Source organism: Opisthocomus hoazin, chromosome 16 (genome assembly GCF_030867145.1).
Source record: "Opisthocomus hoazin isolate bOpiHoa1 chromosome 16, bOpiHoa1.hap1, whole genome shotgun sequence".
NCBI lineage: Eukaryota > Metazoa > Chordata > Aves > Opisthocomiformes > Opisthocomidae > Opisthocomus > Opisthocomus hoazin.
In genome coordinates, this window is record NC_134429.1 from 15,359,385 (window position 1) to 15,372,001 (window position 12,617).

At 50.1% G+C, this 12,617-nt stretch overlaps 1 protein-coding gene across 2 annotated transcripts in view; it reads left to right on the plus strand.

The window, feature by feature from the left end:
• The window catches only part of FBXO42 (F-box protein 42), a 50,641-nt gene that overhangs the window by 21,326 nt on the left and 16,698 nt on the right, over window positions 1-12,617 (plus strand). For both annotated transcript variants that reach the window (XM_075437365.1, XM_075437366.1), the window contains exon 4: window positions 5,184-5,318. In XM_075437365.1, coding sequence (XP_075293480.1) covers window positions 5,184-5,318 — 135 coding nt within the window. The remainder of the gene's footprint in view (window positions 1-5,183; window positions 5,319-12,617) is intronic.

Consider the following 12,617-nt stretch of genomic DNA (forward strand, 5'->3'; position numbering starts at 1 on the left):
GTTACTGTTGTCTCATGGGGAGGGAGCGTTTGGCAAGGTCTTTGATCAGACGGCAACTGATAACAAACTTTATGGATGAGCTGTAGGTTTTCTAAAGGGCTTGGCTGACGCTGCGGAACATCAGACAATATCAGTAATGCTGGGTTTTAGGCCTAAACGTACAGGCTGACGGGAAGAAATACTTCAGGTGTAGGTTTTTGAGCTGAACACCAGGTATAATGTTTGCAGTAGTCATCTAATTGTTTTTAGCGCTAACGTATGAACCTACAAATATCACAGCAGGGCGATGACTCACGTGGTTAAATAACTGGCCGCAATCAGAAAGCGATGTCAGAAGGTGCAGGAATGCAGAAACGGAAAAGCAGCAGAGGAACGCCGACCGTTGTGCCAGAAATATTGATCCTTTGATGGAAGGGTGACTAATTTTAAATACTGATGTTTTTTTTTCCATGCAGTCTGGGGAGCATGGCACCAGCGTGATGACTAATTACAGCAATTTCTTGGGTTTACTCTGAGAGGCAAGGGAGAGGTAAAAGCTGGAATGTTGTTTGTTTTACAGGATGGGCTGCTTGTCTGCCAGAGCTACGGCTTTTCATATTGCCCAGCTCTGCTCAATATATCACTGCCTTTTGGCTGCACTGACTCCCTGCACTGCAAGGAGCAGGAAAATAGTATTTCAGATAATAAGGAGGTAGATATGGGGTTTATTCCCCCCTAAAAAAGATATGGAGGGCTGGGCTTTGAGGTCTGGTGTGTTTTTATCGTGCCACAACTTGCGCTGTACTGGTGTAGACATCTTTGCCAGCCAGCAGGACCGGGCACTTTCATCTGCAGCCCTGCCTCCTCGGCGCCGCCGTCCTGCCGGCTCTCGTGCCAGGCGCGGCCGGGTGCGGAGAGGTTACCTCCGAAACCCAGCCCCGCGCCGGAGGAAGCGCTACCAGCAGCTCAGCGTACCACGCTAGCAGCATCGGCTTGGCAGCGTGCTCCTGGGAACGCCAGCACCAAGGGCTGTCAGCCTTTAGCTGCAAGGCTGCGGGGCTGTTTGCAGCCAAGGGCCGCACAGCAATGGGATTTCAATAGCCAAGCTGACTTTTTCCCCTCTCTCCAGTGAGGAATACGACCTTTGGACTTGGATGCGTTACTTTATTTGATGTACTGGAAGTTGAAAAAGCTCAATGTCCTCCAGTTATCATGAAGGGCGTGTGTTTTAGGTTCAGTTTTCCCTTCCCAGTTGATCTGTATTTCAGTTATCTCGTGCTCTGGGTTAGCTTCTGATGCCTTGCTGTGCAGCACAGAGGGGAAACAGGAACGCACTCAAAGCGAGCTGGCTCTGCGATCTGTTTGGGTATCTGTGTCTTCAGACATCAGAAATATTTATTCTCTTCATTTACAGTTACAAAGATAGACCATCTCTGCAATACCAAAACTCTGGGACGCACTGCATTTTATTGGGACTTAAGTGCTTTAAAAAAAAAAGGTCTCCATCTGCTTGTTTTCCACCCAAAAAAGAGCTCAAGGCACCAGGGACTCACACAGAATCACACAGAATAGTAGGGGTTGGAAGGGACCTCTGTGGGTCATCTAGTCCAACCCTCCTGCCGAAGCAGGGTCACCTACAGCAGGCTGCACAGGACCTTGTCCAGGCGGGTCTTGAACACATTCCCTTCCCCTCATTTGTTCTACATCTTTGCAAGGCTGGTATGAACTGGAGTTTTACCTTGTGCTTTTATTTCCAAATTTTTTTTCCCCAAACTGATCTGTCTTCCTTGGCTTCAGAAGCTTTAAATGGCTTGCTAAGGAGAAGCAGGAAAGCACAGTTAAAATTATTTTGGTCTAGGATTAAAATACATTGCCGTGGGGACGTCATGGTGTCTGGCTGGCTGGCCTGGTTTTCAAATCCAAATAGAGGAGAAGAATGCTGCCACCTCCCCTCAAAAATAATAAATGAGCTGTGCTGTTGTGTGAAAGCTGTGCTTGCCAAGGGTTTGGCGTGGGGAGGAGGTAAGAGGCTCTCGACCCGTCATGGCTTAGGTAGTGATTAGTTTTCTAAGGAAGCTAGACCTGTCGAGAAAGGTTAAGCAGGAAAAAAGCGGCATTGCTTTGCACCAGGTTTTAATTGCATGTATTTAGGGTGCAAAGCAGTGGCTGGTGTCTTCCTGGGTGGAGGTGCCGTTGCAACCTACAGCGGGGTCTTCCCGTGTGAAAATGATATAGGGCCCAATCTTAAAGAGCAGGTAAAGCTATAAAAATGCTCTTAATCCTTATTTCTTCCTCAATCCCATCCCAGGTAAATCCGTTACACCACTATTTATATATCCTGCACCCCAGAGAGCTCGGAAGCGAAGTGCCGTGGCCTATAGGTGTGTATTATGTTAGTTTGGCAAGATGCGGGCTGAGGTGAGGACAGCTCAGCGTGATGTAAGGATGTCGTCTGGACGCAGGTGGGGGACAGCTGGGTGGTCTCGCCCTACGAGCACATGCCATGTCTCCAGCTGCCCCGTTCCTGCTGTGTGGTCAGCAAAGCGCCCTGGACTGGCCGCTGAAAGCCAAGGGCGTGAGGGCCGCTGGCTTTTCAATAGGGGATCTGCATGACAGGCCCCAGGTCAGACAATGGGACCCTCGGCAAAGGCCACCGGGCGTCATCGCATCCCCTGCTGAGCCATGGCTTTGTCTGCCGGTGCCTGAATGCGCCAGTTTACGGCGTTGCGGGAGATGAATGTTGGTGGTGTACGTATGGGTGGGCTGCCTTAAAGAGCTCTCTCACTCTGGAAGTATGTACCTCCAGCCTGCGAAATCAGGGCTGCGGGGCTGGGTCGCTGGAAACCAGGGACGTGCTTGTACTGGTCTAGAGTGAAGCTGGAAGAGGGACGACTTCTCTTGGGGATTTGCTCTGAATCGTTTTCTCTTGCTACCGAAAGCAGGTTATCAGCCCTTCACTCCAGATGCTCTGTTTTAGGCTTTTTTCTTCTTGCTGCTGTTTCGAAAAGAAAAACCCCTTAATGTTAGTACAAGCCCCAGAGTAGTCCTGTGTCCCATCAGGTCAGCGCGTATGAATCTATTTTTACTTCTTTAACTGGTGGAGTAGCTGTGTACAACGTGATGGAGAGAAGGGAAAAGAACGGTGCAACTTGCACCCCTGCCGTGCATCTTCCTCCTCTTCTGCTTCAGCGCAGAATAAATATTGGTGCTTTTTACCAAAGCCGCTGTGCTTGCGTGCTAATCCTGCATCTTGGCACTTCCCTTGTGCCGGTTATTTATGATGGGACCTGGTCCTCAACCTGGAGATGTCCTGCGGAGGAGCTCCTGCATAATCACGAGCGCTTCTCACCTCCGGCTCGGACCCAGGGCCAGATGCCGCCCAGCGCTGTGGGCTGCCCGCCTGAACTTTGACTTTTCCTCTTGCTTTTCGTGTTGGGCAATATATCGCTTGTCATCGTGAGGGCGATGACTCCTGCTGCCCCCGAGCCCCGGCTGGTATCCTTCAGTGTTCCCAGAGCATAAAACACTGCGGCTTTCTACTATGCACTGGCGCCTGTGTACGCGGATATGATTTATTGTGGTTTTTCCCCTCGCTAGATTTGATAATAAATGCTTGCGGAATCTCTGGGGAGGCCATGCTCCTGTTGAAAAGGTTGATAGTAGATTTTTAGGACTTTTTTTGAGGGCAATTGTGTATGAAGGTGGGCTTTATAGAGAGATGCTGTGGTTCTGAGCGGGATTCAGGCAGCGAGTCCTCTTTCAGATGAGTGCTGGCGCTAAGGGACTGCACGCAGGGTGTAGTGTTGTGGGACCATCTGTATGTGTGCTGCTGAATTCCCGGAGACCAGTAACTGTGTCCTGGGAGATGCAGTAACGAACAGAGCGACACTCCAACGGGCAGATCGAGGCTGCAGAATCAAGCTTGCCCTTCCTGCCAGCCACGCTGCACACTTTGTAGCAAAGCTCTGGGGAAAGAAAGGGAAGAACCTTACAGAAAAACCAAGAACTGAGATGTTTCAGGCTATGTCAGGTCAAAGGAGGACTGAATTTCAAAACACGTTGCCGTCGCATGCAGGTCAGCGGCACAGGCAGCACCCAGCCGCTCGGAGGGTGCGGAGGCAGACGAGCCTGCTGCCCGGTCACCCAGACCAGCCCAGGAGCTGAAGCCACCTTCACTCCTTGATCCTTGACCTGCAAGCTTAGGAGCTGGTGTGAGTTGGTCTATCAAAGCTGCCGCCGAAGGAAGCTCTTGCTCTTCTGGCATCGCAATCGGGCGCTCGTCGGGCTTCTCATGAGTTAGGCAAGGCACGGAAGAGATGCCACTGCCTTGCAGGGATCTCAAGAACATGAAAAGCGAGGGGTCATCCTGCGAAGTCAATGGGGCTCGTTGTGTTTGAGGAGGGATATGCAGAAATTGGGAAATCCTCTTTGTAATTGCAGGGGTTTAACTTTCTGAACACATTTGAATCTTGCTCGTCCTTCAAGGCAGATAAGCTGAGCAAGTCCTCTCTGCTCTATCTTATGTTTAGTTTACTTCTTGTCAGAGGTGCCTGGGTACCACGGGACGTTAACTACCAAAGGCAGATGCTTGCATAATTTATTTTTTTGCTGCAGAGTTTGGTTTGGGGCCAAAAGCTCTTTATTTGCCTGGGTATCTTTAAGGGGTTGTCAAGTGTCATGTTCCCTCCCCATTCCCCATCTTGCTGCCTAATCCTTTCCCGGAAGGAGCAAAGGGGATGCTCACATGTGAGACACATGTGTTTCAGTGGTGCTCTTCTGTGATGAGATAGGGTGAAATGCTGTCAGATTTGGAGAAAGAGAATAAGCGACCAGGTCTAGATACCCAGGCCAGCTTTTTAGTCCAATTTGGTAACCCTATAAGCCATGCAAACTAGCTTAGAGAAGGTAAGTGTGCTGAGTGCGTTAATCATCGCTAATCTAATTAACTACAAGCTTGTAAGGCGGCTTTCTTTGCACTTTCAGGAGCAGCTCTACTTGAGGGGATAATCGTCTTGGAAAGTTCTTGCTGGAGGTTGACACTGGTCAGGGATACCCCTAAGCTGGGCCATGGTTTTACTGAAGTCGGGGCAGCCTGTCTGCTCTTCTCCCATCTGAAACCCAGGGGGAAGAGAAAATGATCCTTTTCTCACCCAAAAGCGTGAAGGTCAGAGACTTGGCTAACCTGTGCCTTTGCTTTTTTCCAGGTGCGTGTTACTATGACGCCAACCAGTCGATGTACGTGTTCGGTGGCTGCACGCAGAGCAGTTGTAACGCCGCCTTCAACGACCTCTGGAGACTTGACCTCAACAGCAAGGAGTGGATCCGGCCCCTGGCTTCAGGTGAGAGGTGGCACATGTGCAGCTCCCCCTGGCTTTATCAGAACTTACCCTGTCCCCAGGGCTGCCTGGTCTGATTCTCCATTTCCCCATGTATTTTACCATTATCTGACTGGTTTTCAGGTTATAGCCTTCTTTTTTTTTTGCCACAGACGATGCGTACCCTCATGTCTGCAGCACCGCGCTGGGTTGTTTCTCTTTGTCTGGGGTGGCTGCTCAGTGTTGGTTTGTGCCGTGCAGGATGAGTGACACTTACCTGCGGCCACGAGAGCCTCTGTTGCTAAGAATCGTTGTCCCAAAGCTGAGATTTTATTTCTTTTAATAACTATGGTAGCTGCCACTTCAGGTATTTTGAGGAGTGGAGGAGACATGCCCGTGCGGGCTACCCACAGCAACCGAGAGAAGCGTGGGAAAACAGGTACATTCCTGCCGTCCACACGCTCGGAGCAGGGCAGGAAAACGCCACAAATGATTTCCCACACTGGTTTTTGTACTCAAAACGTCACACACAGCACGCTTGTTTTTCTTATATTTCTGAATTTGACTAGAAGAACTTTGACAAAAGCAGAAGAATTGGGGGAAGCTCTTTGTGGGAGGGAAGCCAGTATTAAACGAGCCGTTTCAGCAAAAGCTTTACGTTTAACGAAGAGAGGGAAGAACAAAAGGGAAAGGAGCTCAGCATCCACTAAGCGCTCCTTGCTGACGTGTCTGCTTGGGTGCAGACTGCCTCTGACCCTGCTTCGTGTGCTCTAAGCACTGTGGGTTACTCAGTCATCACTTAAAGTAATATTTTCCTAACTTTTTTTTCTGTATAAATGCCTCCAAAATTCAGGTGTTTCTGCGTACTGATGTAATCTGGGAATTGGTTGAATGTCACTTTGAAATGTTGACATGTAACTTGGTGCTTGATGACCGCTTGCTGGGGATCAGTCTATGCAAGCCTTAATATTTTGATTTGATTTTTGCCTCTGCACATCCACTGTATGATGCCTACAGGTGAGAATTAAGTAGTCCTGGACTTAAAATGGAGGAAGAGAACAAACCAGAGTCTACACGTATGTGGAAACCGGCTCTCGCTCTTCCTCCTTCTCTGCCGTAGCACTCTGCCTCTGCTCAGGGGTGGAGAGGAGGCCATGGGTAGCATAAACAGGATACCGGGCGATGCAGACCTCTGCTCTGACCCAGGACGTCTATTCTTGCAGCCCAGCGAGTTCTTCCGTCGGATTGAATGCAGGGCACGGCTCGCAGTCGCGTTAACGAGTCCAGCCGCCGGCACCCAGCTCTGCTCAGTCACTCTCTTGGTATTTCGTAAAGTCAAATTCCCACTGCCTTACTAACAAATAACACTTTTAAAAGAACGAGTCCTGTGGGAATATGTGTCAGAGTTAAGTCCCATGGGAAGATCCCCCGAGGAAATATTTCTGCATGCTGTCATGAGCGCATGTAGCGAGATGGGATCGCAACTGAAACTTCAGGCAGTCTCACCGAACAGAGAGCGCTCTTGTTCCTCCGTCTTCAGAGGAGATGAGTCACCCCGCGCTTGTGCCGGTGGTGGTTTCTTACACATAGCTGCTGCTTTTATTTTTTTTTGGTGCCCTTAACCAGAGGGTTGGCACCCGCTGCCTGGGAAAGAATAGTGACTGGAGGGGGCAAAAGCAGAGAGCTTTGAAACTCGGGAGTCAGACATAAATAAGGCAGGAGGGATTTTTTGTAAAAGAAGAGATGACGTTGATTGATTAACGCTCGTTGTGTGTGCGGGCTAATTGCTCGTGGAGGTTGAGGAGGAGTTCCCAGCCCTGGCCCTACGGACTCTTTATGGTAGGTCTTGCTCCAGAATAAGACCGTGGCTTTTCCAGAAGGCCACTTCTTGCTCAGAGACATTTGATCATGCTCTACTTGTGCCCTCATTAAGCATGGGCATCTGATCTAATGAGACCTGGGTACAGCGATCTAAAGGGAACAGAACTGTGGTGCCAGGGCCATGCTAAATGCTTTGTACGCAGCTCAGGTGAGCTGGAACAGCTTCATCCCATTCCCCTCTCTGAAGGGCTTTTCCAGGAGAAAACACCCTTTTTTGTTGTTGTTTGTTCCTACCTGTTTTCATTTGGGTTTTCTTACTTGGAGGCATTAGATGACATCAGAGCTGGGTAATTCATCTCCAGCCTGAGCTGCTGCACTTCATCTAGGAGTAAATATTTAGCCTTCAAAGAAATAATTAGCCCGTGTTTCTTTAGTCTCGGAGACGGAGGAGGGAGATAATTGCTTCAGAAAACCCTAATTTTTGAGGTTTCAAAGTATTTTTTCGCTTAGATCTAAAACAATGGCATTGACTTTCTACTTATTAGGCTGGAGCAGAACAAGAGAGTTAATGCCTAGCTTTTATGTAGTGCTTTGTGCTGGTGCGGTGTAGTGCTCTGCAAGAGAGGGTAAGGCAGCAGGATCTCTATTTTCGGAACATGAAGAGGAATGTCTCTAAACTCTTCTCCCTCAAGCTCTTCTGGCCACTTTGGAGCTACTTTCCACCGCCTTCACTCCCACATATGAGTCTTGCTGGAGCAGGAGGGGAGCAATAATTAATGGCCCGTATTATGTGGGAAGCCTGCAATGTTATCCCAGGGTAGGTGGTCCCTGGGAGGCAGATGCCTTCCTCCATCTGTTGGGGATGCTTTCTTTGCCTTTATTTGCATAATTAATCTGGGCACTTCTCTGACTTTTAGCCTATCTGCACAGAGGAGAATCTGATGGAGGACTGGAGGTGGTTTACGCTGGAGTCTGTTTATTCAGCTAGAGGCAAGAGTTAGTCTTGACTCCTCCGTAACTCAAGCTGCAGCACGCCGTTCTTGCAGCGAGAGCGCAGGCAGGATGACTTTGGCGGCGATAGTCCTCTGGTGCTCCGCCGAAACGAGCTCTTGTACAGCTGAAACAGCCGGGACAGAAACCAAAACCCCTCTGAAACGGAGACTCCCAGGACGCAGTGCGATGGGTGATGCAGGAGCCGCAGGGGTTCCCGTGGTGAGGGCTTTGGCGTGGGGTTGCTGATGCCTGGAGTTGCTAACCTAGGATTTAGCCCTGGATCTGCTGCGCCGGTGGCAGGGAAGGCTTGTCCTGTTTCCGTGCGGGTCTGTGAAACGCTCTCGAGGAGATCCCTGCCATCTCTGCGATGCAAACTGCCGGCAGGTCCTGGGAGAGGCTGCCTCGGCCATCAGCGCTGACCCAGGCCCTGCGCCGCTGTCTGTGTCTCCTGTTCATGACAACCTCAGGCTGCAGGGGATAATTAATAGACAGAATTGAAAGCGTATCCCCAGGCAGTTATCCTTCTGGCCTGCCTGTGCTATTTCAGACTGTGTGTTTCTGCAGGCTTTCTCCTTTCCTGTATTTGTTAGTTTATATTCCTCAGGAGCCCTGCACTTGGCTTCAGTCTGCCAGAACCGTATACTAAACTGGGAAATACCTTTTTTTGAATTGGAGAGAAAAATAATGGTAGTTTTGCCCATGCTCCCAGAAACAGAGGTGGAAAGCTTTTTTTTTTAAACGAAGTCTTTTACTGTGCTTATAAAATAAGAAATGATGATATAAAGACCAGATCTTCACAGGGAGACGAACGCTTGCTGAAGTCCTGCTGGGTCTGTGCATCCTCCCTGTTGTTTGTGCCTTATCATCCTCAGCCAAGCGTGATCCCCCCCCTTTGCCACCATCACCCCTGTGACCACCTGGGAAGGCCAGAGAGCTGGAAAGACCCCGGTTCCCCCCTTGAGGCAGTGTGTTTTCCCACTGCCAGGCTATGATATCGGGGGAGTTCAGGAGACTCGCGGCTCCGCTTTTCCTGTTTGCTGCGAAAAGGCTCGCTGTGCAGCCAGCCCCGCGTCCACCCTTCCGCCGGGAGGGTAGAACTCCTCAGGACTTGTTTCCTGGTGTTTTTGTCCCCCTGCAGTCATGCTGTGTTCATTTTTGCTGGGGAGATGTGAAAGCTTCTCATCTCTTTCACAGGGTTTCAGGGTAAAAACAGTCTTGGAGGCAAAACTCATTCACTAGATGCTCTGATCCGCTTTGTCCATGTTCACAGCATCAAGACGTAGCCGTATCAGAGCAGCTGATCCTCCCTGTGTCTTACTGCTTTAGCCTGAAAATGAGTAGAGACTGTCAGCCTGAAGTTTGCACTTAAAACCTCCTGGGCAGCCTGAACTCGATGCAGTAAGTGTGCAAAAAAACCTCTCCCACATTGGTTCCTCTTGGCTCTGTTCTTCCCCCAGGTCCCCTCCGCGCTTTGAGTAGGAGCCGCTGGAGTTCGAGGATCAGGTTTCCCCTTGTGAGCTGAGGGGAAAGGTGCCTTTGATGGTGTTGTGTCAACAGAACTCGCAGCCCAGAGGAGGTAGGAGAGAGGCTGCTGTCACCTGCCCCAGGTGGTTGTATCAGATGTGGTCCCCGTGCGGTGGGAGGCTCTCTTGGCTGAGAGCGCCAGAAACCTGCCCGTTAGTCGCTGAGCACAGGCGGAGCGGTTTGCCCTTGACAAAGCTGGGCAAAAACCTTGCCCGGAGCAAAAAAAGCCCTGTTTTCATCATCTCCTCCTAGAAAACAGTGGCAAGTTTTCAAAACAGTCGGTGGAGTTTCATAATGCTGGTCCCGATCCAGGGTGAGCTTTCTTGTTCGGGGCCTCCTCAGTGATGTCCAGCCCTCTGCATCCGCAGATCAACGTGACACCTTCACACGGGGCATGGAGAACTTGGAGGCTCGTGGCCACAGTGCAGTCCAAAGGGTCAGTGGGGTTTCTGAAGAGAAACAGTTGTTAAAGAGGTGGAAACCAGCTCGCATCTGGATTGAAAACCCACTGTGTCTGAAGATCTCCTGAGGCTGTGCAGATTGTTCAGTCCTTGGTTGTGTTTTGCGTCTTCTTTCTTCTGAACAGCAGTAACCAGCTGAGGCTTGTTACCGAAATACTCTGCTCCGACCCCGTATTGCAATGCTCGTTCCCATTGCAGAGGGACTTGCCTTGCGGGAACGTAGCGAGTGATGTCGGGCACATCCTTGCTTTGGGGATTAAAAAAGAACCTGCAAAGTCCTGACCCGACCGTGCCAGCAGCCTCTCTTGAGCAGCATTTCTCCATCCATGGGCTGCTGCCGGTCCCCGATTGTCCTCGTGGCCCTCTCACCGTTTGTGAGATGTTTCATAGCCAAACAAATACATTTCCACATACTCAAGAAAGGAAACGAGGAGAAGCAGGTTTTTAAAATAAACTTTCAAAATTTAGCCCAACTTGTTTGCACTTACAGCCCTTGAGGGGAGGGCTGCAAAATGGCCTCCGTGTCCCCATGTGTTTCTGGATTCAGCGCGGTGTTGAACATCCCTTTTTAATTGAAGGCATGCCTAACTTTTTATTAAAAATTTGGGATCACCTTGAGCACGCTGAAGCAGGGTCATAACTGCTGGCCTCCTGGGAATCAAAAGGAGTGAAAAGCTGATCGCTGGCACAGAATAACGTCTATAATTATGACTGCAGCTACTGGCTGCAGGTGTCTGATACTTCAAAGTAGAACGGGTTAGTGAAACGGCTGGAAATCCCTCGCAGTCTGTACGGTGTCTTTCTGCTGTCGTAATACTGAGTGCAGCCTGGAAGAGAGGAAAGCTTTTCTTCAGCTCTTTTCCTGATCTGGTTTGTTTCTTCCTCATCCCCCTTTGAGTTCAGTAGCGGTAGGGTGTGTTTCTGCCTTTGCAGAGCTAAAACTTTCCGTGTTATTGAAAAATCCCTGACTTTCCCACCACGATCAGAATGCGCTTTGAGCCCTGAAGCCCGGAGCGAGTTGACCCCGTTGGAAACTCTGCCTTAATTCTGGCGAGTCTGCTGCCTGACCGGAGCTTGCTTATCACGCAGCTACTTTCTGCCTTTCTGAAACAAAAACACGAGTTGCTGGGCTTTGTTCGTGCTGTCCTCCGGGATGGACACTGTCACAGCATGAGTTGCTTGGAATTGCTTTATCCAGTTCAATATAGTGAGGTTTTTCCCCCTCTTTGAGCTCACAGGATTACAAGGAGGTGAGTAACCAGGAGCAAAGTGGTAGTAGCTTTTGACAGCCAGATCCTCCAGCCTGGTGTTGTCCTCTTAGGCGGAGAGCGATGAGGAGCACTGAAGGATGAATCCTTTGTGAAATTTAAGCTGCGGTGCAGAAATAAAAAGCCAAAGTGAATCTTTTGAAGAAGAATCCTGGTTAACTAGAGAAATCTAGCTGGTGGTACATACAGAAATGCTGCGGAGCACGTCGGGGTTGTTCTGTTGCAGGTACACAGGGCGATAGCCTGCTGCTCTCAGGTGAAAACTGCATCTGTGCAAGCCTTAAACAATTTTTGTTGCAAAACACAGCCTTGCCAGGAGTGCGCAGGCAGCTGGGCTTGCTGCGTTTGGAAAGGGCAAGCTACACCCTGCTCTCCAAAGGAGGCAACGTCCTTGAATATGGAGTTTAAACTTCATTAGTGCCCTTCCAGAGAGCAAGCCCAGAGCTTGTCTGGCAGGTCCTGAGCTGCGGCTCCATGGGGCTCGGGTGTTTCTCGGTGCCTTTTGGTCCCTCGATTGGTCTGCGCGAGGCAGACAGGATGCTAATTTGTTCCTTTCTTCGCTTGGGTGGTTTTGAAAAATGTCTCGAATGAAGTTTGTGTTACTAAATGTGAAATATTTCAAGGGCAAGAGATGAAAAATCAGCAGGTGAAGGGCTTTGTTGGTTTTTTTTTTTTTCTTTCCAAAAGCTGTGACGCCCGTTGGGAAAGCACTGCTTGTGCTTGGAGGACTGGTTTCCAGGAGATCGATCCCTCGCTGTTTGGGTGCAATGGGATTGCTCTGCGGCGGTGATGAGATGCCAATCTGAGCGGGTTTAGGTTTACAACACACATCTGCCCTCTCTTTGATTTGCCAGGCGCTGCTGTCCTTCTCCGCTCTTGTGGCCTTTCTGGCTGTTTGCATTTAACCTCTGAAAGCTTTTTGTCATCGGGATCTGTCGTCTTCTGAATCATGCTCATCCAGCATCGCTCGCTGTGTGCTGCGGGGTAGCTCTCGCCTCTGGGGACGGACACCCTGCTCCCACCAACCAGCAGCGTTGCATCAATTGCGCCAGGGATGCAGAGGTGGAGAACATGAGCAAACTGAGCGTGCGATCTGCTGTTTGCGAGGATCTATCCTGCAAAAGCCATTGCCAGACCAGGCGGGAAAAGCCAAAAAGGCCTCCCCTCTTCTTCCTGGGGCTCTGTATGGCTCTCTGAGGCTTTCTGCTTGGGATTCTGCTCCCTACAAAAAAAAAGGGGCCCACTTGGAGAGACCG